Source organism: Vicugna pacos, chromosome 29 (genome assembly GCF_048564905.1).
Source record: "Vicugna pacos chromosome 29, VicPac4, whole genome shotgun sequence".
NCBI classification, from domain to species: domain Eukaryota; kingdom Metazoa; phylum Chordata; class Mammalia; order Artiodactyla; family Camelidae; genus Vicugna; species Vicugna pacos.
In genome coordinates this window covers 668043-694040 of record NC_133015.1, presented here as the reverse complement: position 1 = coordinate 694040, position 25998 = coordinate 668043, and the positions used below count along the sequence as shown (strand labels likewise).

General features: G+C 38.6%; 1 protein-coding gene, 1 long non-coding RNA gene and 1 pseudogene across 2 annotated transcripts in view; 2 read left to right on the top strand and 1 right to left on the bottom strand.

The window, feature by feature from the left end:
• LOC116277890 (rho GTPase-activating protein 20-like) overlaps window positions 1–14570 on the bottom strand; it is a 69876-nt gene extending 55306 nt beyond the window's left edge. Inside the window, exons 1-2 of the mRNA XM_072951694.1 lie at window positions 13829–14570; window positions 8106–8188 (exon numbers count right to left, since the gene is read on the bottom strand). Coding sequence (XP_072807795.1) covers window positions 8106–8185 — 80 coding nt within the window. The 5' untranslated portion in view covers window positions 8186–8188; window positions 13829–14570. The remainder of the gene's footprint in view (window positions 1–8105; window positions 8189–13828) is intronic.
• On the top strand, window positions 2705–3333 carry LOC140690166 (uncharacterized). Its single transcript, XR_012065340.1, has 2 exons — window positions 2705–2815; window positions 3252–3333. It is a non-coding gene; the product is annotated as an uncharacterized lncRNA (long non-coding RNA).
• On the top strand, window positions 3171–3309 carry LOC116279798 (small nucleolar RNA SNORA18; annotated as a pseudogene).
• Window positions 14571–25998: the final 11428 nt, after the last annotated feature.

Sequence of the window (25998 nt, the reverse complement as noted above, 5' to 3'; positions counted from 1 at the left end):
AGTCAACTTACAAGTTTAGTAAAATTTTACTTCTTACTGTAGTACTGATATGGAAATATTATCTGGATATAAGTTCTCAGTTTAAGAAAAATCCAGTGACCTTCTCATAATTAACACTCCAAATTATATGTAAAAAATGACAGCAGAAATAATAATTCAGCATTTATTTTTATGTAAAGAACAGTTTATATTTCTACATTGCTCTGATGAGTTTGTTTTTTTGCCCTGCATTTCTGATTATGTTTTCATAGCAGAGTAAATATTTTAAAATTTACTTTACATTTGTTTACATAAATATAATTTAAAATATATTTTACTTCATACTAATAGAAATTTAAATGAAAACCACCCTGGATACATCATATCAACATAATCTGCAAGTGAGGCTGTGGCAGAGACAGGACCTCTTTCTACATCAGTGGTGAGAATGTAAATGGCACAACCTTTAAAAATGGAAAATGTGTCAATATCTAGCAAAATGATAGACAGCAATTCCACTTCTGATAAGTTCAAGCTTATCACTAGAGTATCACTTATAGCAGAAGAGTGGAAAAAAGTGATCATACTTTCATCAGACTGAATGAAAGAACCACTGCATATGTGAGCTATGGATTACCAGTAAGCTGTAGAAAGGGAAGAAAAGTATCTCTATATACTAGTATGAAGTGGCCGTAGAGATAGTGTTATGTTAAAAAAAAAAAAAAACGGGGTGGAAAGTATATATCATTATTTAAGAAAGAGAATTCACATCTACTTATATAAAAAACTGAATGTTTTGAAAGTTGGCAATGACAAAGGAGGGAAAAAAACAAGGTTGAGGAGACAGAAACTAAACATCTTTGAATATACCTTGTTTTAAGAGATTCAACTGGTACTATGTAAATATTTACTTAATTATAAAATTTTATGAAACCATAGAAATTTTTAGTTTTATACAAAAGTAAAAACTATAAAATTATAAAGCACAAACTATAAAACTTGTAAACTATAAAAGTATAAAAGTAAAATTAAAACAAATTAGCCAAAATAACCACAAAGAGAAAAACTAATCCAAGTGACTTTAAAAAAAACAGTATTCCTGTTTATCACTAATGGGACATGCCATAAAGATACAAATAGTTGCTTAAAAAAATCAAGCTATTTTCAGTAATCATATAGATGGTAGTAGTGTTGATGATGTTATTCTGAAACTGTATATTGTAAAATAACGTAATTATTTCAATTCACACATTCCCAGAGTCACTGAATGTAGTATTCTCAGCATGAAAGACAGAAAACACAGATACCAACATAGGCTAGGGTGATGAACACATCTATAGTCCTGAATCTGAATTAGAAATAAATTTACATGCATTTATGACATATTTTGTCTCTAAATAAGATAAATTCTCCTTATGACTTTCAGTGACCTAGAAATGATAACCAACCTAATAGCAGTGCCTAGATTAGACCTGAATCCAGATCTGAGGAAAGGAATACACAAGCTGAACCAAGCTGAACCGAGTACATTGTGTCATGAATAGATGCTCAACATCATAAGGGAAAGGCAAATAAAAACATAGACACACACGAGACATACCTCTTTACACCCACTAATGTAGAAAATAACAAGGGTTGGTAAGGACGTGGGGAAGTTAGAACCCTCATATATTGCTGATGGGAATGCAGAATGGTGCAGGTGCCTTGGGAAGAATTTGGCACTTCCTCAGAAAGCCAAACAGAATTCCCATATGACCCAACAATTCCACTCCTAGATATATGCAAGAGAAATGAAATCTATGTCCACATAAAAGCTGGTACATGAATGCTCACAGCAGCATTATTCATAACGGCCAAAAGGTGAAAATAACCCAAATGTCCATCCACTGAGGAGCAAATAAACAAAACTGCTATATTTACCCATATAATGAAATAGTATCTGACAATGAAAAGTAATCGATACAAGCTTGATGAACTCATATCAATGGATGAACCCTGGAAACATTATGAAAACTGAAAGAAGCCAGTGACAAGAGACTACATAGTGCAGGACTGCATTTATATGAGATGTCCAGAAAAGGCAAAGCCACAGAGGCAGGAAAGAAATCAATGGCTGCTTAGAGGTAGAGACAGGGGAAGAAGGGACACAGGAGAGAATGAGGAATGACAGCTAATGGCTACGAGGTTTCCTTTAGGAGGGATGAAAATGCTCTAAGGTTGTGGTGATGGCTTCACAACTTTGCGAATATCCTAACAACCACTGAACTGTACACTTTAAATGAGTGAATAAGATGGCATAAACTGTATCTCAATAAGGCTGTTTAAAGAAAGAAAGAATGTTATCTGGCCCCTTTAATGACATTATCCGGGGAGTGAGCATTTTCATTTATAAATGGGAACAGTATGTTTCCATCTTTCTACCTCTAGCTATAAGAATACATAAAAGGTACATAGGAGAGCATTCTAGAAAGCTAGTTTCATAACTTGAAGATGCCTGTACTAGTTACCCATTGCTGCATAACAAATTACCCCAAAACACAGCAGTTAAAACAACACACATTTATCATCTCATACAGTTTCTAAGGGTCAGGAACCAGGGAGCAGCTTAGCTGGGTGGGGCTGGTTCAGGTCTCTTGTGAGGTTGCAGTGAAGCAATAATAAAATAAAAATACCCTACACTTAAAAAACAAGGGCTACGGTCTCTGAAGATCTGGCTGTTGGAAAATTCACTTGCAAGCTCCTTCACATGCCTGCTGGTTGGAGGCTTCAGTTCCTCCCACAGCAGTCCTCTTCATAGGGCTGCTCAGGACATGTCTTCCCCGAGAGCAAGTGATAAGTGAGTTGGAGAGAGCATGAGGGCAATTGAGACAGAGGCTCAGGCTTCTATAACCTGACCTTGGAAGTGACACATTGTCATTTTTGCCACATGGTATTGGTTACATGGATCAGTTCTGATACATTGTTGGAGGGGACTGGACAGGAGTGTGAATTCCAAGCATTGAGAATCATTGGGGCTACTGCAGAGACTGGCTACTAAAACAACATTATGACAATAAACAGACCAAAGATCCCATAGGAGCAAATGCTTGACCTTTACACTCCAAGTGGGTAAGGGGGATACACAATCCTCAGTTCTGTGACAGAAGCACCCTTGGAGAGTTTTAAGAGCTGTGATAAAAGGGTTTTGCAAGATTGAGGTCTATCCCAGTGGGGCTTTTTCTGTAGACCTACAGTGTTGGAAACGCTTCAGAGAGTAACTTTCCTTTCCATAGATTTCCTTTCCCCGCGGAACTACATGTCAGATCTGCAGAAAAGAACTACAAGACAGAGCTGCTAAATAAACTGTGAAAAGCCTAGCAGTCAGACGTTTTTATTTCGGGTATTGGCATGTCCCAATGATCAGTGCCGTTAGCTGGGTGTGACAGCTCAGAAGTGAGTAAGATTTGAACTTAATGCATATTTAAAGGGTATTTAAAATTCAGAACCAGGCAGATCAATCTCCTCTGACCCTAAATATGGTCCTAAAGTAAAGTGCTTGAGGAAATTGGATCTCAAAGATTACAGGTGGGGAATTTGGGAAGTGTGTCCATGGTCCACTGGAGAGCAAAGAAGCCCAACTACAAGAACTGTGGCCTGACTAACACGACAACTGTGGATTAAGCAGAAGTTCTTTTTGAAAGGCTATCTTAGAGATCAGGACTCACACACTGGAGAACTAAGGTGATGGGCAGTGGAAGGAATCATCAGAACAGCAGAACAGAAACTCCTTAAAAATTTATTGACAAAAATTTTGTCTATGTTACACATAATAAGAAAAAAACCCACACTTAAAAAACAAGTCTTTTCAAGAACCACTCAACCATTTTCCATTCTTCTTGCACCTGAGTTATGGTTAGGATAAAGAAACACAAAATCATAGAGTTAGGGGCTGGTGGACAAAGGACACGAAAGATTTAGTCAACTTCACTCTCCCCTTCCTCCCACCATTGACAGGTAGGGAGAGTCCTAGCTGAAGAAAGGCAAGGTGACTCTACCAGGACCATTAGTGACAGAGCAGGATTTAGAATCCATCGCACCAGGAGCTACACATCAGAGCCTCAGTGGCCGTGACTCATAATACAGACACGGTAAACATGTGAGCATTAAATCAGCAAACATTAAACTGCTGGTCACTCTGGAATGGGCATTTCTTTATGTGGCTTTTGACACTTGCTGTGTTACTTTCTTAGGTAGCAGTGGACTCTTACCCCTCTTTCTGCTCCAACAGACAGCTGACCTTCTTAGCCAGGGGAAGGAAGCAATCTCTCACTCAGCTCAGCTAGTATTTACAGAATATCTGTATTACACCTAGCACTGAACATGTGCATTTAAAGAGCAGAAAACACAGTTCCTTCATTCCAAAAGCAGATATTCAAGCTGAAGAAAACCTACACCTGGAACACTAAGAAAATTACATCACGTGAGAGGGCACACAGGAATTTACATATTTTTAATACCTTTACACAATAAAAAAACTTATATAATATTTACTATGTGCCAGATATATTATAATTCTAAATCTTTAATACCCTGTGAGGTTATGAAACTTGCCAAAATTCTCACGCCTGGTAAGAAGCAGGGCCAGATTCAAACCCAGAAAGAATGGCTCCAGAGACTCATCATGAAAGGGGCCTTTGTGAGGTCATTCAGCTCATTTCAGGGGTGGTATCTGCCAGGTTCACACTTAATCTATTGCAGGTAGAAACAGTGTTTCACTCTGCTGTGAAAGCAGGTCTGACCACAATCCTCAGTAGACTATTTGAGAGTATAAGTGTACTTCTAGCATTTGAAAGTATGGTTAAGTCATCATCCACTTGAGACTAATTAGATGTTAGATGCTAGACAGAGAAACAGGAAATGGACTAAGGAAGAATTTGCAGAACACAATGTGGGACAGCCTGAGTAGGACAACGTTAGCCAGTGTGTGTAGTCACGCACAAGAGGAGTGAACTGACCAGGAGGAAGAAGTCAGTTAGCAAACGGCTGCTTTCCTCCTTCCTCAATGCCTTCTGCTGTGGTCCTCTCATCCAAGCATCCTTACTCCAAACCAGCCAGTCTGATAGCCCTGACTCACAGCTCTGGCACATATGAGTGCCCTGGTGTCTGCTCATCTCAAGTGGCCAAGCAAACCAGGTCAATCCTCCATGTCTCAAGCCCTAATTTCCCAGAATTATTCCAGGCACACTTTCAACTTCTGCCTAGGGAGACCTTAAGAATTGTTAGGGTCTACCGAGAATAAATTTCAAATATTCTGAACTAATCGCACTTCAGGTATGACCTTAGAAATATAACTGCCTTGCTAAAATGAATTTAATGTTAGAGTAAAGCTGGCTTCCAGACTGCATATTTCATCTTTTTAAATTTTGCATCTACCATGGTCCTGAAAGTGTCTCTATTCCAGGATAATGTGTGCTTCAGTGCTGCTGCTACTATGACTACTACCACTAACAACCTTCAGACTGGCACTTCATTCCAGCACTGATTACGTGCTAGAAGCTAAGTTAAAAGCTTTACATACAGAAGAGCCATTCAGTCTTTCTTACAACCTTATGAAGTAGGTTTATTACCCCTGGTTTAAAAATGTGCCCAAGATCACACAACTGGTAAGGGACAGTACTGGGATTCAAAACCTGGCCATTTGGCTCCAGAATCCATTCTCTTAGACATTGTATCATTCTCCTTGTCTTTATCCAATGCAAAGAATATTCCATCAAAATCAGAGATCTGGGTTTTCATTCCCGTCTCTAATGCTATAACCAACTGTGTGACCCAGGGCAAGTCATCCTCAAGACACAACTCAGCTTCCACTACATCCTGAGCCAGGCTCGATTTGTTTCTAGTCATACGATACTGTGATGATAAAGTAGTGGCTTTTCCTTAACAAACTTGACTTTGCTGGAGAATTCAAGAGATTTAAACCTTACAAATGAAATATACCCAAGGGAAGGAAAGCGGCAACTAATAATAACTATGTAAATCTTCTAAGCATTTTCACTTATTTTCTCATTTCATATTCTATGACACAAGCATCAGATTCATATTTTACAGAGGAAAACATTGAGACTCAGAGATTAGGTAATTTACCCAAAGTGACACAGAAAATCAGGATGGAGAGCCAGCATTTGGATGCAGCCGAAGCCCAAGCCCTTTCTACTGCACCACAGTGCTTCCTTGGCACTGCCTTTCTCTCCTCGCAGCAGCAGAAAGCAGAGGTGAAAGGTAATGTATATAAAGTACTTATTATGAAGTCTTGCAAACAACACACACACAGTAAATTAATTTGGATGGTGAGGATGGAGATAGGCGAATGCCAACATCAAAGTGCAAACAGACTGTAACGTAAAACCAAACCGGGTACATTTTGGTGTAACTTTTACAAGGTGGGCTGAAATATCAAAACAGGTGACTTTCTGAAAGAAAAGTTTGTGTGACATGAGTTTGTTCCTAAGTACACAGTGAAGTACGACAAGAATGCCAATATGTGTGTCATTCCTAGACCACATACATGCGTTCCTGTGGTATTTTGCTGCATGAAATAACTTCCTAACAATAACTCAGAATCATTTTGCTAAAACGGATCTGCATTTTTCCCTAGCCAGAATTGCACAAATAATACCAACAAACAAGGAAAGTCTCTTATGTACTGGCTACTCAAAGGAGGGCAGAAAAGTCAGAAACTACTGTGCTAACTTACTAAATTCCTATTTTGATTTGGAAATGGAGTCACATGCTCATTCACTAATTCATCCGACAAATAATAACTGAATACCAGGTACCTACAAGCCTTTAATTACTAAATAACACCTTATAAAAATCCTAATCACATTTGCATAAACAAAGGTGTAAGAAGGACATACAAATGATTAATATTGGTCACCCCTGGGGACAGAGAGTATAGACTTTTACTTTTTTGTTTTATAACATCCACACAGTTTGTTTTACAAGAAATAAATATTATAATTCTATATTTTCTTAAAATTCTGTTTGAGTTTTTTTTGAGAGCATTCTTTAAAGAAAGGATTCTTCTGTAGCTTGTGGGAGTGGTTCTCTGCCCAGAGTGTATTACAATTCACTGTGAAGGGTTTTTAAACAAATATGCAGGTGTCTGGGTCTCACTGCAGAGTACGGACTTAGAAAGGTCTGGAAACCTCCAGACTAGATGACCTTTAAGGTCTTCACCAATCCTACCAGATTATGCTACTTGCAAATATTTTGTGCACCTTTAACACCCAAAATAGCTTTTTTTTTTTTGGACACGTATTAACCACCCGATACTGCACACAGTAAAGGCGTTATTCCTGTAAGTGAAAGTCCTGTTCTCTGGCACTAAGTACTCATCTTACTGACCTAGAGACACTCATAGGAAACAAGCTGAAGATTAAAACATACACAATTTCAACATAAACTTTATTTCCTGTGGTTATTTTGACACAAAACCCATCATATTTCACTATTTGTGAGGCAGGAATTTGGGGAACCGGCTCCAATGTGAGCACCGATTATTGCAGAGGTGATGGGGAGGCCGGAAGGCAGAGGGTCATAGTTGCAATATTGTCATATTGGTTCTCTTAACTCAAAACCACCCCAGTAAGTCACGTGTTGGCTTTTTCCCTAACCTGGCACTTCACCTCTCTCAGTCATTTTCAACCCTATTAGACCCAATGTCCCTTTGTTATATACACGTCTATGCTTATCCATTCATTCCAATTCCTCCTTTTCTATCCTGAGACAAAATTCACAGCTATTTAACAGAATTTCAAAAGTGTATAAATATTTGTATATTCATGGATGACTGAAGCATTGTGCTGTACACCAGAAACTGACACAACATTGTAAACTGACTATACCTCAATTATAAAAAATAGAAAAAAAATCCTAATAGTTAATAAAGGAAAATGAAAGTAATTATGTATTTCATTATGTTTATGTTTCACATAAAGAATAGGCCTTATTAAATAACCTCAGAACAAAAGTCCTATTTTCTGTAGGTTAACAGAGAATTCTGGTCTTGATTAAAAACAAACCTCACACATTTAAAAAAACAATGCAGCACATGCCAAATGTGTAGCACAGAGCTCTGCACTTACTTGGTCCTCGGCCGTTTCTGCAGGGCTTTATCCAGGACGAGGGACGGGGCACTCCTCCTCCTTTCTGCTAGTGTTTTCATTTTCTGTTGAGGGGGAAAAAATCACAGTGAAGACCACGAGGCTATAAAGCAAGTAAATGCCAGTTTTCAATACCAGTTCGCAATCTTATCACGGACATAAAATAATAACATCTAAACCAGGACAGCTAAGTGTCAAAAAGTGGTACAAGCAGTAAGTCTTTTTCATGGTCAGAGAATAAGAAGCTTAAATGTTGACCAGTGAATTTGGGAAAGAGCATCCCGACCATTAGGGTCAACTGCGGCTTCACTGCTCATGGCCCTACGCTGAGGACAGGACCGGACTGTCTCATTTCCTCTCCGAAATCTTATCAGAGTGATTCTGCTAGCTCTGTTTCACAGGCAGGGTGGGCCCCAAAGTGGGCTTCAAGGGAAAACAGAATTTGAAGAGATCAAGGAAAGGGAGAAAGAATGTACTTAAAGCAAAAGATGGAGACTAGGTCTGTATACACTTCAAAGACTTTTAAATTTAAATGTTTACACATTTGGGAATTTATTCTTCCAAATAGATATTTACCTGTAACTTTAAAAAAGTAACTTTTTCTTTCTTTTCTAAGTGGTATATAAGTACAGGATTAATTGGATAATTCAGATACTCTGTGCTTCAGAGGACCTAAAATTTGTGATAAATGGGGTTTTATTCAACTTGAATTATCCAGATAATTACTCCCAAAATTTTCAATGTTACATATCTGACACCTCTAGACAGAGTCTGAGGGCCTGCCACTGGAGTTGGATGTGTAAAACTTACAATATAGTCACAAACAGCCATGAGTGAAGTTCAGGCTGGGTCATGGAAGCATTCTTCCTGCTCCACCCTCTCTCCTTATCCTGGCCAGAGGTCTCACCCACCCACCACCTGAGGGCCTAGGCCAGCCATGCCTGGGACTGGATACTGCTCTTAAAACACACACACACACAAGACCAACTAGCTCAGTAGCAGTATCTCCTTATGTAATTTATAAGGGAACTGCTTCCTAGCTAGTAAAATAAAACCTAGATCCTAAGGAAGAGAGGAAGAACCATCCGGTGAGAAGGGGATACTGGACTTCCTTGGCCCATTTCATTGCCTCCAGATTTACCGTGCCCCGGGGATCTCACACAAGTTACTGTTGTCACCAGTGCCATGGCCTCAGTGTTACTCTTTCCCCATTTCATCTTTTGGCTCATGTGTAGAAACTAAATGCCCAAACCTTCTTCATACAGCTCAGATAGCAACTGAAACAATTATATAAAACATTAATAATGGGCAGGAAACAAATGGGTGAGAAAGGCAGAACACCATACTCAATCAGGATTTATTAACCATGAATTCGTTTCAGGGCAGGTTAGATTGCATAAATTTTTTTTTCACATGATACATATTTGGTGCCTCCCTTCTGAAGGGAAAGCCTGAAGTTTTCATCAGATTCCCAGAAGAATCTGTAATCCCTCTCAAGCCCAGTGATTCTGATAGACTGTTTTATATGTTACAGCTTATAAGCCTATAAGCCCCACTGCACTACTTCCATTAGTCACATCTCTAGGGAATGTACCTCTCAGGGATCTAATACTCTGTGGCCACTCTGGGTGCAGAGGCTGCAGGATCTAGGGAAATATGGGAGACTAGTATTTGTACTGCAAGGTCCAGCAGCCTGTCTCCACATAAAGAGTCTCAACTTAGGAAGATCAGTTTTGATTTTACTAAAACAGGTGGCAGTTCATTCATATGCAGATTTTTCTGCAGGATTCTGTTCCACCTTCAGGTCTGGGTTTGATTCCTGCTCCTTATCCTGACTCCCTTTATTCAGGATCTATTTATCATGCTTTGAACTTTGAAATGCGCCCGATCCTTTAAGCTTGCCCTGGGTCCCCTGCCCTCTGTCTGTTCTGATCATGAGGGTCTGCCTAGCTACCTGAGCACAGGCCACAATCCCAGGCCTATCTCAGTAGTCTTACTTCTGCTGCTCTAACCCTCTGACACTGTCAGCAGATCCAAGCTCCTAAACTAGGTCTTCATTAATACATGATCTCTAATTCTGAGCTCCTTGACTTTCAGGTTTATAAAGAATTTGGAAAAGGTTCAAAAGATTACCATCAAAATGATTTCAAATGAGAGAAGTTAAAATGGTCTGAAATTGTTCATTTAGAAACAGTAATAATATACAAATTAATGCAGAGTTATAATACAGAGGATAGAAAGTATCTTTCAAAGAAAATAAGGCAAAAAGAAATGTGGCCAAACTGTAGACTGAGAATCCAGGTTGACCTTCGGTAGTGGTTCTCAGAGAAGTTCACACAAACTGTGAACTAAATTATGCACGTTAACTTCAAGGGCCTCAGAAACCCCTAACATGGATTCTTCAGGGATCCGTGGATCCCCAAATTGAAACCTTCTGCTATAAGGAAAACTTTCTGAGAGTGATGGTTGTTAAGCATGAGAATGGATAAATCAAAGGGTGACAAATTTTCTTCTGTAAAGGTGCTTTTAAGATAGGAGCTTCCATGGAGACCTAGTGCAGAGGACCATTTGTGCATATATACATAGGGATTAGACGGTTTTCTTAGTTACAAAATTGTTAGATGTGTGAGGAGTCCAATGTGGAGTATGCCTACCTCATCTAGTGGACTCACACTTGAGACTGTATTTTTGGAAAAAAAATGTTAAAAGCAAAATGAAACAGTTCTTCAACTTTGCTCCTGCTCTATAGGCAGTAAAATGCTGTCAAAAGACCAGACTGGCAACATCCATTTACTTTTTTTAAAAAGGAAAAGGAATAGATTGGATTGGTAACGAGACAACCCATTATGTTTTATAATGAAGGACAGCATTTTAGGACAATGGCTTAAGATATAAAGCAACCCATCATTTATTGGACAAGTACTACTTGATACATGAGCAAGCTCCTCTAACGCGCTCTCCCTTCACCAGTATGCCTAACTACCGTTAGTAAAAAAGGAAGAGATCTGTTCACGAATAATTTCATTTTTCCCAATTTCTTAAGTTTACAGGAATAAAAATGCTCTAAAAATGCTAATTACTGAACATTCAATTACCTTCCCAAATATAGCTCTAACCTAGTGAGTCCCTCTCCCCCCATCCCTGCATCTCTGAAGGGGACAAGCAACAAGGACAAACCTCAGCCTCAATACATCAAAGGCTGAGCCGGCACTACAGCGATACATCGAGTTCACCAACACCTAGATGGCTTGGTGACATGGTCATGGTCCTTGGGAGCTCATACACTTCTGAACTCGGCGCACGGACGCATGGATCTCGCCGCTCTTCCACTGACCTGGAGCCCACCCGGATCCTGGTCGGAGGAGTCATGAAAGGCTGTAAGATTCTGACATCAGGGAGCCTCCGCGATCCCTTAGGGCCCCAACGATATAAATACAATGCCTCAAGACATTTCTTAAGAAAGAGTTAGGTTATCCCTCGAATCCCAATTTGGTTCCACAGAAGCTGGAAGGGCACCAACAGGACACAGAGCAAAAATGGCCAAATATCAGAAGGTCTTGGGGGAGGGGAGGAGCGAGAGCAGGCAAAGCTAGAAACACTCAAATCAATCAATCGGAGAGACACCCAAGCGGCAGAGACCAGCCGCTTGCGGCCACGTGCACTTGCGGAGGGAAGGGTTCCAAGGAAACCCGACCCGATCCGAATGGGCACCCCGCACGGCGGCTGTGTTTATCGGCATGGTACGCTACAAGTTGTGGCCCGCGTCCCTCCCAGCTTTGACAGAGGTCAAGCGCGCCGTCCGCACGCCCACACTGACACCTGGCCCTCTCCAGCCCCGCCGAACCCCGCGGGCCGGGACCAAGCGCAGGGCCAAGGCCCTCCACCACAGCCCTCACGACCCCCCGCTGCAGCCCACCGGCCCCACCCAGCCCGTTCCCAGGCCCTTCCGTGGCGCTGACCCTTAGCATCCCCAGCACACCTACGAGGCTGCTCACCGCCTGGGAGACGCGGAGTCCTTCCGGGAGCGCAGTGCGGGGCGCGCACCCCCTCCCTGACCCCCGCAAATCGCGCGGAGCGGCCGCGCCGCGGGGTCCAGGTGAGAGGTTGAGCCCCGCGGGCGCCGCAGCGCGGCCGCCTACCTTACTCGGCGCGATAGCCGCGCCCGGGAACACGCCGCCGGCCTGGACGACCTCGGAGCTGACCCGGTCGAGAAGCGGTGAGGGTCCGGGGGACTTCGGGCGGGGCGCCAAGAGCCGGCACCAGGAGGGGACGGGGAAAGGCATTGCCCAGCTCTCGGCCCTCGCCCCCGCCGGAGGCGGGGGCGAGGGCCGCGGCGGATGGGCTGCCGCGGGGTCCTCTGTGGAGCGAGTGAGACCAGCAGGTGCTGGGGGCGCCGCAGGCGTGAAGGCTGATAAGGCGGGAATGGTCTGGAACAAACGGCTCCGAACGCGAGCTTCGAACGTTAAACCCTGCGACGGCAGCGGCGGACGCAGAAGGCGCGCGCCGGCCATGGGGCCGCGGCGGCGGCGGCGGCGGCGGCGGCGGCCGCGGGGTCCCGCTAGGCGTCCTCACCTTCGTGCTGGGGCCGCCCGCGATCCGAGACACTCCTGTCAGGGAAGAGGAGCGCCCCGGCTGCCCACCCCACCTCCAGCGTCTCCTGTTGGGGGGGATATCGCTTCCAGGAAGAAGACCTTCAAGCAAGTCCCAGCCCAAGAGGAGGCTACGCGGTCCTGTCCACGGGCGGCGGCCAGACCTCCAAGGACGCGCAGCGCCGAGGCGGTCCGGCCGCCGCGCTCAGGCGGCGCGCGGGGCTCCGGGTGCGGGCCGCGCACCTCCCGTCGGGGCCATGCACCACCGCCCGCCTTCCGCAGCGCGGCTCCAGCCCATTGCGGCGGCGGCCGCCCTGCCTCAGGTCCGCCCCTCCGCGACGGGCGCCCCGCGCCGGGCCGCCCTCCTCCAGCCGCGGCCCTCCCCGCGGCGGCCCGGCCTGCCACGCGCCTTTCTAGATAGAAATTATGACACCGGACACCAACTGACCTTCTCAGTCCGCGCCGCCGAGTGGGTCCGGTCCGAAGGGGCTCACTGGCCGGTGTCACTAACCGGGCTTCTAGCGCGCGGATGAGCGCCTCTCCCGCCGCCCAGTCCACTCGCACCTGACCCCATCCTTTCCCGCGATGTGCCCACGGGAAAGTCGCGGCGGCAGCCCGTGCATCAGCGCGGCCATGGCGACCTCAGCCCGAAGGGAGGAGTGCTGGTGATGCCTGTCTTGCATTCTACCTGCTGCAGAGGGGTCCCCCGCCCCCCTCCGCGCCCTCGCACCGCCCCCTGACCAACCCGCGCCCGCCTCCCTGGAGCCAGAAAACACACAGATGTACACTTGGTGTACCTAGGATAGCAGAGACCGACCCCAGTACCAGCCAAAGAGGAGGTTGGAGCAAATACACCTGCTCTATGGATCAGCCATGCCTCGTCATTGCAGCACCTGACCGCACTGCACCCGCCTCAGGGGCACAGCCTAACCTAGAAACATGCATACTATGAAACCAGGGCAGGAGAGGCCGCCCCCAGACAATGCCCTTGTGGAGATGGGAGCAAACTGATAGGATCACCAAAGGCAGTCCGCTCCAAGCGACATCCCTGTCACCTGAACACACCTCACCACCATCCCAGGACCTTGCAGACAAGGAGAATTAAATCCCGCAAACCTGGGGTAGCAGAGGCCGCCCCGAGGCCAGGAGAGGGGGAGATGGGAGGAAAATGACCAACTCGCCATGGCATCCCCGTTTGCTGCTGTGCCGCCTCCGCCTTTGCTGCTGACCTCTTCCAATGACCTCAGCACGCCCGCTCCTAGGAGCACGTTGACTTCAAAGCCTTAAATCCGGCGAACCTGGGGGATTTATGAAACAAAGGTTGATAGAAATGAAGGAGACAGATCCAGAAACAAAGTTAGAGATTTTAACATGCCTAACTCAGCAATGATGAAAGAAACAGACAAAAGAGTAAAGATACAGAAGATTTAAACATAATCAGCTTGCCTTAAATGACATATTTAGAAGACTACACTCAATAACTGCAAAATACATTCTTTGCAAATGTGTATGCAGCATTTATCAAATCTGACCTTACAATGGGTCATAAAACAAGTCTGAACACATTTCAAATAATTAAAATCACACAAAGTGCATTCTGATTAAGTGGAATTAAACTAGAAATGAGAAAACATTTCAAATGAATGATAATGAAAGCTTTACATAAAATCTTAAGCGGTGCATATATTGCAGAAAGATGAAAAATTTGTAAGTTTCTATGTCAAGAAGCTGGGGGTTGGGGGGACTAAATCCAAAGAAAGTTAAATAAGTAACAAAGAAATAAATAACATGTAAAGAAAGTATAATAAAATCAAAACGAAAAGCTGGTTCTTTGAAACGTTAATAAAATTGCTTGTTATCAAGACAACACAAAATTACCAGTATAAGAATGCAGAAGGGATAATTATTACAGATTTTACAAAAAAAGGAGGGTATGTTGAACAACTTTATGCTAATAAATTTGAAATAGAGTTGTGCTGAATAAATTCTTTGCAAGTCACTAATGTTAAAGAAACAGGAAATCTTCAGAGTTCTATGTCTATTTAAAAAATTTAATCTCAAATTTAAAAAGACACAAACTTTTCTATAAAGGAAATTCTTGGCCTGAATGGCTTCAATTATTAATTCTTCCAAACATCAAAGAAATAAATGTTACTCTTATACAAACTCTTTCAGAAAATAGAGAAAAAAGGAATAACACAGATACCAAAACCTAACAAGAACCTCAAGAGAAAGAAAAATTACAGCCCAATCTCTCTCATGAAAATAGGTACAAAAATTCTAAACAAAGAAATTAACAAATTGACTCTAGCAATATATAATATGTCATGACCAAGTAGGGTTTCTTCTAAGAATGAAATGTTGATTTAACGTTTGAAAATCAATGCAATCTACCACATTAACAGAATAAAGAAAAGGAACCATTTTCATAGATGCTTCCTGCAAAACCCACTCATTCATAATGAAAAACAAATCTTTCTCGATAAACTCAGAATAGAAAAGAACTTCCTTAATCTGAAATACAAACTGGAAAGCCATGTAAAAATCTGATAGACAAATCTACAAAAACCTAAAGCAAATTTTATACTTAATCATGAAATTGTAAATGCTTTCTACCTGAGGTAGAGAATAAAAGAAGAATGCTCCCTTATCAGTACTTCTGCTCAATATTGTATTCAAGGCTTTATACAGTGCAATATGGCAAGAAAAAATTAGCATAAAAATTTTGGAAAGAAAAAGCGAAACTTCATTATCCCAAAGCACATAATTGTGTATATAGAAAACACAAAACCATTTCAAAAGAATAAGTGAATTTATTTAGCAAGGTTCCTGGAAGGTTAATATATAAAAACCAACTGTATTTCTACATGTTTGACACTAACATACAGAAAAAAATACTACTTGTAATAGAGCAAAAAAAATCGAGTTAGAAATAAATGTAACACAAAAATGTAAAAGACCTCTATATGAAAAACTGTAAAACACTGCTTAGAGAAACTTAAAACTTAAATAATGAGGACTATAAAACATTTCTGGATAGAGAAACTCAATAGCAATACTTTGTCAATTCTCTCCAAATTAAACTATAGATTCATGCAATTCCAATCAAGATCCCAATAGGGCTTTTGCTTTGTTGGAGAGGGGAGGGTAATTGACAATTTATATGTAAATGCAAGACCTGAAATGACTGAGACAAACTTGAAGGAAACCAAAAACCTGGAGCTCTTAATATTACCTCCACACATCGAAACTAATTATAAAGCTGTTAGCAAGAATAAACAAACAGATCCGTGAAAAAGAAGTAAAAGAACAGGGAGCCCTAAGTGACCCACACATACACAATCACCTGATTTGTATGACAAAAGCATCACTACAATCCAGTGGAGACATAACGCTCTTTTCAAAGGATGGTGCTAGGACAATTACATGTTCACACGAAAAAAAAAATGAACCCTGACCCTGTAACATTCACAAAAATTAATCCAGGATGAACTATAGATTTACATGTGAAAGGTAAAACTATTGTTTCTAAAGAAAAACAGAACAGTATCTTCATGAACTTGAAGTTAAGCAGGGTTCTTAAATAGAATGCCTCAAGAAAGCATTATCCATGTAAAAATGATAAACTAGATTTCATTAAGAACTACTTATCAAAAAGTAGTATTAAGAAAGTGTTAAGCCAAGGCACAGATGTGAGAAAATGCCTGCAACAGAGACATCCAAAACTGTGCTGTACCCAGAAAATATAACAAATTCCAACAATTCAGTAAGAAAACAACCCATGAAAAACTGCACTAAGGAAAAAGTACTCTAAAAAGAGGATATCCAAAGGTTCAAGAAGTATACGAATAGAGGCTCAACAGCATTTGTCATCAGGTAAATTCAAGTTAAAACCACCACGAGATACTGCTACCCACACATTCACTGAAAAGGGAGAACAATAACCACCATCTAGGAATACCAGCAATTCAGCTGCTCATAATTTGCTGGTGGGAACTTCAGTTGGACAATCACTTTAAAAAACCATGCGACGGGACCAATAAAAGTAAATGTACACATACTCTATCTCCCACCAGAAGACATATTCCAGGATGGACTCAGCAGCATTAATCATAATAGCCAAAACCTGGAAACACAGTGAACTCTTGAACAACACAGATACTGTATCTATAGTTCCAAGGCTTCAACCAATCATAGACCGTACAGTACTACAGTATTTACTGTCGAAAAATATCCATGTGCAGGTGGACCTGTGCAGTTCAAACGTGTGACGTTCAAGGGCCAAGTGGAATCCAAATGTCCATCAACAGTAAAAGAGATATTTTACAGTATAGTCATAAAAATAAATGAAAAAACCTATGGCTATATAAAACAACTAAATGAATTTCACAGAGGTGATGCTGAATGAAACTAATCAGATACAACAGGATACTCCATTTATATCAAGTTCAAAAACAGGCAAAATTAGATAGAAGTGATAGAAGTCAGAATAGTGGTTCCCTTTTTTTTTATTTTTTTGAGGTGGGAGAGATTACAAAGGCAGTGGCACAGAGGAGACAGCTAAGCTGTGGGAAATATTCTGATATAAAGGTAGTGGTTAAAAAGGTACATACATATGTAATGAGTGGTACTTTTAAGATTTTTACACTCTATTCATTGTGAATTATATCATAGTATAAAAGAAAACTTACACCCTATCTCTTAAGACTTTACTCACTGTATAATTTATCCTTTCAATTTTCCCTTTTAGTTTGACAAGATGTTTCTCCTCTTGATAAAGAATACGAGATCATCAATATCCAGTTGACCTCAGAATTAAAGTATCTTAACCCTCATATGGCAGATTTATTCTGAGGGAAAAAAGCAACATCTTTCTTCAAGAATTAAAGTAAAAAGGAGGCTTAGCTTGCATAATCCAACTATTTTATACCATTACATAACCTTTTTTAGCAGCAATCAAAATGTTGAAATAACAAAAGAGGTAAATGAAGAAAAAAGTGTTGTAAAATAAGCTTCTGTAAAATCTATATCAAAAAGCCCCTTTCATACTGTCTCTGGAAGACAGAAAGAACTATGACTAATTGAATAAAATAATTACATACTTTTTGTATTTTAGTATCAGTAAGAATAAAGTACACAGTGATCATTATGTATTTGTCATTGTGGATAACCAGAGTCAGCTGAAAGGGCAGACAGTCTATTGACTCAGGAATCAATCCTGAAAATATTTCTAAAGGCATTAAAAACCCATTAAAATCTTGGATATACGTTACCTATAAAGTGACTTAAAAAAAACTACACACACTGCACCTAAAGGTAGAGTTAAACACCATTATGGTAACCTTATTATAAAATCTTAACACTTAGCTCTCTTACATTAAACCTCCTGTAAAAGACAGTATTTTCAACACTGTTTTAAATGGAGGAAATTTATAATCAACCATTTTAAAATCTTTGAAGCAGTGTAGCAGTAGGTCCTAAATAAGTATTCAACTTCTTTAGTTTCTCTAATCACAATACCCTTTAAATCTTGAAAATGAGAAATATATGGTGAGTATAAGGGCAAGACAAAGAAAATGGAGCATACCCTGACCTCATTTGATACCAAGAAGCATTTTAATTAAGGAATTACATTAAAAAAGAGGGAATTTACCTGCCAAGCTGGAACAGAGGTTGAGTTGGACATGACTGTTTTCTGCAGCTCTTCAAGGACAGCATCTGGGAGAGGTTTTTGTGACTCCAGGAGTGGTTTACATTGAACTTGTCTCAAAAGTAAGATAACAGCTGGCTGATCAGGGTTACTTTTTAAATTCTAAAAATTAAATACCAAACAGAAATACATCAGATAGGTTCTTAAATGTTAAATGTAAAAGGCAATTAAGCTATTCTCTATACTAAAAACAAAAACACCTGAATTTAACCTTTCCTTATTAAAAACATAAACAACAGCCAATGTAAAACAAATAGAACATCTTGGGAATATCAAACTCTACATTTAAATAAACTCTAAAATGAATAATGCTATTACTGTAGTGTATGAGTCATTAATCTTAGATTTAGCACGTCCCTTTGACTTGGTTTATTCTTAGGTGACATCCTAAAAAAATTAGATTCCAAATGTAAACAGCTGAACTAAGAAAATACAAAATTAACAGTGAAGGCTAATATTATTCTATATTGGAAGAAAGTATAATATGTAAGAAGGAAAGAGCTATAAATCTTTTCCTTTCTCAACCTTTTTAACAAAGAGACTCATTATATGTCCTTCCTCCAGGCGCAGACTTCTTACATACTGCGAGTAAGACAATTGATCCATTTGTACATTTCCCTAAGCCATTTATTTATACTTTAAAACATAAATATACACACACATAAATGTATTATATGTGTAGAAATATATTATGTATGTATGTTGTACACGTGTATATGTGTGTGTGTGTATATGTGTATATATACATACAAATACACATACAAGAAGAAGGTGAAGTCCTTCCACTATTGTTTTAAACAATTCTTTAGTTATTGCTTGTCTCTCAATAACACACTTAGCTACTTTCTATTATTAGGTCATAGTCCTAAATGTATATATTTCTGAAATGTTTGTGATTGCTTTCTTTTAAGTAAGAGACTGGAACATTAAAGTAATGAGGAAAGGTTCATAAAATTATCCCTTATTCTGTTAGAGAGAGCATGAAGCAATTGTCAATTTAAGCTTACTAAACACTCCCTGTATTATACTAACCTATCCTGAACTTAGATGGAATTTCTTAAATAAATAAAAGAGAAAATGTATTACTCTGCTTTTCAGAGAATTCAAGGACCAAAGAGATCTTCAAAGATCCATTCTTCTTTCTCTGTAAAATTTATATTGATTTTTCCAGAAAAAAAAAATTCTAGAAAGACAATGCAATCTCCCTGGTAAGCATTTATGAGAAAAGATGATTTCAGGAAAAGTGGTATTTAAAACTCTTTATCCATGAAATTATTTTTGAGTAGATTTATGAGGCTGATTTGCTTATTCAATAAATATAGTAAATACTATGTGTTAGGCAAGGTATAAGAATTTACTCACAGAGCCTACAATCCAGGTAGGTAAAATTAACTGCTCAATAATTCCATTCACCCAGTTAACAATCAACATAATCATTCTATGTGGTTCAGAATTTTCGAAAAATGCAAGGATGCTGGAAACCATTACATTCTGAAGAAAGTAACCAGAAATCAAAAGAAAATACTGCTTCTACATGGTACAAAAAAACCAAAAAAGTTAAAACCTTAAGTCTTAAAAGTCAGACAAATGAGAGCTCAAACAGCAACTCTTATCAATTTCTACCTGTGAACTCTTGTACAAATCACCTACCCTCTTTAAGCCTTAGTTTTCTTATTTGGAAAAATGGGGATAAACACCTATGTCATAGGATTGTGAAGTTCAAATACAAACTGTTAGCTGTATCGACTGGCTTATACGTAAGCACTCAGTAAATACTGGGTACACCATCATCATCACCACTACCACCACCACCAAAAGCTTTTTAAATAAGGTGTACTCTATTTTTGAAGTTATTTTCCAAGTAGGGTAGGAATCCATGAATCTCAATTTCATAACAAGACCTTTGTGCAGAGGGCTTCGGCTTCAGATATTCTTCCTGTGTCTATTAGGCCAGTGACAGCTTGGGAGAGAGACCACTTTTCAAGAGATTGGTTGTAATTTTCAAGGAATTCTTTATCTTTAACTGTAAACAAGAAATGTCAATGTTACTTTCTTCTGCAATTTATAACGTGTTCTGAGAGGAGTAATTAGTTACTAAGGGGTATTATAATTAAACTTATCATACATATATAGTTCTTAAAACCTACACATATCACGGGAATACCATAGACTATCCTGACATGAGACAGGTTTCTGAAAAGTTTCATAGTATGGATATTTGTGGCTGAATAACTTAAGACTTTATACACTTGTGACTAACATAAAGTATCACTGCGATCTTCAGTAAAACTGAAAACAATTCATTGAAAAAAATTAAAGAGTCATTGCAATATAATGGATATATGATAAAACGCACATTCACACATATTCAAACAGTAAATCTGATGACTTCTGACATAAGTATACATTCATGAACCATCACTACTATCAAGATAATGAACATACTCATCATCATGAAAAGTTTCCTCCAATCCCTTTATAATCACTTCTGTCCCCCATCCCACCTCTCCTCTTTCCCTCTGTCCCCAGGAATCTACTAATTGTTTTCAGTCACAATAGATCAGTTTACATTCTAAAATTTCATATAAATGGAATTATAAAGTATAAACTCATTGGTATCTTTCATAGCAGTTAATATGGTAAGTTACATTCATTTTCAAATATTAAAGCAAACTTGCATTCCTAGGATAATCCCCACTTGATTATGATATATTATCTTTTTTGACATGTTATTAGATTTGAATTGCTAAAATTTGGTTATAAATTTCTGTATCTGTTTATTTAACTTGATCCCTGTATTCTATGTATTTAACTTGATTATTGATATGGTTGGGTTTAATTAACTCTACTGTTTTGTTTTCTCTTTATATATTCTTTGTTCCCTTTTCCTCCTTTTTGGGATTATTTTTTATATCCCATTTTTTTTCTATTTTGGTGACTTATTAAGTGATAACTTTTTTTAGTGTCTGCTTTAAAGTTTAGAGTATTCATCTTTACCCTGTCACAGTCTACTTTTAAGTATACTCAGCCCTCTGTATATACGTATGTGAAACCCGTGGATACTGAGAGCCAACTGTATTATATCATTTTATTTAAGGGACTTGCACATCTGCAGATTTTGGCATCTGAGGGGGTCATGGAACCCATCCCCCACAGATAACAAGGAATGACTATAATATTAAACCACTTCACTTATAGTATAAAAACTTTACAACAAAATACTTCCATTTCCCCCTCTCGGTCTTTATGCTATTACTGTCATATGTGCTTTAAATAGTCAATTACATTTTCTTGGGGGGGTGATATTAAGTTTATTTTTATCTATTTATTTATGTAATGGTACTAGGGATCGAACCCAGGAACTTGTGCATGCTAAGCACAAACCCTGCCACTGAGCTGTACCTTCCCCCAAGTCAATTACTTTTTAAAGAGATTTCTATCATGTGTCATTTATGGTTCTGTTTCTATTGGTTGATTCTTCTCTTCATTGTGGGTGTTATTTTTCTGCTTGTCTGTATGTATATTAAGTTTTAGCTGGATACTGGACATCGTGAATGTCACCTTGTTGAATGCTGGATATTTCTGTATTCCTATAATGTTCTTGAACTTTATTTGGTATGCAGGTAAGCTTTTTCAAAATGATTTGATCTTTTCAAGGCTTGTTCTTAAGCTTTGTTAGAAGAGCATGTAACAGCTTTTAGCATAGGGCTAATTATGCCTGCTACCTTTTGGCAATATCCTTCTGAGTACTCTACCCTCAATTTACCATGTATTAAATGCTCTTTTAAACTTACTGGAGGCAGAAATAGCAGAAAACAGTGCTAAGTATAAGTCCATCCTCTTTGGCTGAGTGTTGCTCACTAGAGCCAGTTTATTATCAGCATAACAGGCTGCCATTAGCCCGGCCCAAACAGCAGGATCACCTAAACACAGGAAATATAGTTTGAAGGCTTGTTAATATCAATACCTTGCTATAAAACTACCAAAAATGAAAGTAAGACTTTATAAATATCAAATTAATTAATTAATTAAATTAAAGAGTCCCTCCAGAAAAATTTCATTTTCTAAAGAAAAACTAATTCATACTTTTCCCAGAAGCCACATTACTATATTCACCCTTCAAGATTTGTCATTTTTTTCCAAACACATCAGAAAATGAGAAATACCCTATTAAGCTCTTCTTCCATCACTGGTTACCTCACTTGCCTTGACTAGTGTGCTACTGTGAGAAGGTCAATTATATTCACTTTCACTGAACACTAAGGGCTACTCTCAAAGAGACATCTGCGTTCATCATTTAGTCCCTGTATTAAAAGGCTCAGTCATAGGAAAAGCAAGGTAACACAATTTCTCAGTTCTTAAGAAAAGTTTGAGTCAAAGGAAAAGCTCAAGACAACTCCATTTTACTTATGTTCTAAGAGTCAAGCATGAAAGTCACTTTATCATTGCAAGTGAAGCAATTAAATGAGTATATATCTCTTCATTCATTTGCTCTTTTCCTCCTTCCTTCACATCTTGATAGTAGCTTCAGGAGAAAAGGGAAAGCCTGGTATCAGTGGGTTGAGGAGGTAATAACAGAGATCATGAGTATAGACTCCTCCTTTCATCAAAGTTAGTTGTGAAAAGAAGAAGGGGATTGGGATTTGGAACTTAGGTGCTTTTTCTTATTTGTTTGATCTTTTATTTCATAAATCATATTTTGCAGGTTAATATTTACGTGGTTAATATTTTAGTGCTGCTTCCTTAAAAAATGGGTAATTTTTAAATCCCACAAGGGGTGCTGATTAACAATACAGTCACTTAAACATAGGTTTTTGCTCTAGTTTTATTTTTTTTTCTTATCTAACTGTCCCATCCAATATATATCTCCTATCAGATGTTTAAAATATATATCTGTTTCATTTATAGATGGTCAGTATTACTGCTAATTGTACAAAAATCATTAGAAATCTTATGCAGATGAAAAATTTTATAAAAAATTAAATATATACCTTCATATTACAAAAGAATTTCTGCCCAGATGATGACTACCTTAGTTTAAATAACGTAAGATATAATCAAATCCAGAAAAAGGACCATTTCCTAGAATTTATGATGAGATCTGATTACTATATCATGAAAGGCATATGACTGAGTCTTAGATTAGGGTTTTAGGTCTAACAATGCCACTAAAAAACTGTGCAGTAGCTTTTCCATTGGGACTCATATTTCTATAAAATAAGGCATCTGAATTAAATGATGGCTCAGGTGCCCCCAGGTCTAAAATCCTATAATTGCAACTGAATTAGACTCAACTTCTGAATATTGACCTATTTCTAAGATTAAGTGAACAATTCATTTAAGGATCTTAGGGTATTCTATAGCTTAGATTTTGGGAGAGGGGACTGACATTAGCTGCAGCAATTTCTTGCTATAATTCAAAAGAATTTCTATTTTCGTTAACTCTCCTATAGATGATTAGTAACTCAAATTCTCTATGAAAGAAAGTGATAATGTAAATATTATTTATATATATATATATACACACACATATACATATACACATGCATAAAGTAGAAACCCCAAATTTTTAATATAGTTTCTTAAAAAATACCTTTTAATAAAACAGAAGCACTAATCTAACAGAAACTGGATTTCTTTCCATCAGTTTTAAATTATTGGAATTATATTTAAACTTCTGAAACAACTGTACTTTGTTTAACTAAAGGTCTACAAAGGCTAGGTGTACAGCTACTACACATAACTACAATTACATTCTCTTTCACTGGATTCCAAAAACAAGTCTCAAACAAGCACTCATCTTCATTAATCAGTTCCTGCTTTAAGTTTCTTATATGATGACTCTGTTTCTTTGTGTATGAATTTTTCCAAATATGGGAAAATCAGAGAAGATGATTAAAGAAGATCTCATCTGGGCAATCTCACCTCTCTAAAGTATATGCCACTTACACAATCAAAAGTTAACAGATCTTCTGTCATTCTAGATCCACAGTAAAAATTCTTAAGAGTGATTCTATACCTAATACTTGCTTAAGAACACCTTTAAAAATCAGAAATCCACCCAATATATAGCACAGACAAAACCAAATGTTTAGGGTTTCTTTTTGTTCTATTTCAAAAATGAAAGAGAGAATAAACAGCAAGACAATGGTCTGTTTACTTGTTTTATAGAATAATCTCTGAAGTGTAGTTCAGATCTTTACCATTTATTGTAAAGGTAGCATTTACCTGTTCTTTGTACAATGTGTTTCCCCAGTCGGTGGCCAAAAGCAATAATATTCTGATTTAACTAAAGTCTGAAGTGCTCTGGTGGAATATATTGTTTATAGTTATATATCACATTAAAAACAAAATTATGTAAAAATACATCCCGTAATCCTACTTTGCTAAATATTCCAGTCTTCTAAAGTACTCCTCCAGTGGTGGTGATGGAAGCACGCTGATGCAGTCCAAATGAAGTTCCTCGGTACCTTTTGTGACCAATGGTATACAAGCGACTCATCTGGTTGCAATTAAAGACAGGCTAGTCCAGTGAGACCAGCACCTCGGCAGTTCTAGCAGTTACCACAGAAGACATTGCTTCACTCTTCAAGGAGCTAATCACACGTAAAAATAACTAAATTATGTTTATTAAATAACTTAGTAGCTATAGATAAATCTCATTAAACAAGACTGAAAGAAAACAAATAAAACTACTTCTTGAAAATGTATAATTCAGATTTTCAATAATGGGTAATAAAGTATTTCTAAACAGATAACCCTTTGAGCCTACTTCAATAGCTTATTATCTCTTAATTATGAGAATTACTATCTGATATTAGATACTAGATGTAAAATAAAAATTATCTGAATGGAGATAATCAAATCATATGCAAAATCTTAAAATATTTTAAAATCCCTTTATTTCATAAAAATACAAACTTTGCCTCTATAAGTCACAAATGCAAGATTGACAGAGTCCTAAATAATGAAATAGATTATATTATATTCACCTGGAGAAAGGAGAGCTGCCTTTTGAATGGTCTTTAGTGCAGTATTTTTTTCATTTTCTGCTGAATTGTTTCCCATAGCTAACTGATTGCCTGTAGTGTACAGTAACGCCTTCTACATAAGAGAAAGGAAGGATGTTAACCAATTCTCTCTATAGTTTCCTGACTTTCAAAGTGACTTTAAAAGTAGGACTATATTGGATATGATGTGACCCTAAGCCTAGGAAGAAAAATTACTCTTTCATCAATAATACTATTTAACGAGAAGAACACTTCGTTTGAACAGGGGCAAACTAAACTTTCCATGATTTGAGTCCAGGATATGAGCCACGATTCCTGCTACTGCACCTCCCTATAATAGTAAACAAATGATTATTTAGATAAATGCATAAACTTTCACAGAAAGTGAAAACAGACTGATAAATCTTTACATTAAATCATTTGAAAGGTTTGCTTTTATCACATTCATAATCCCTAACTTCTTAAGTACCAACTTATTACTGCTTTAAAAAAAAGGTTAATATTTTTAAAAAAGAAAAACCATTTTCTACTATGATCATTTCAACTCTGTTCTTTTAAATTATTCA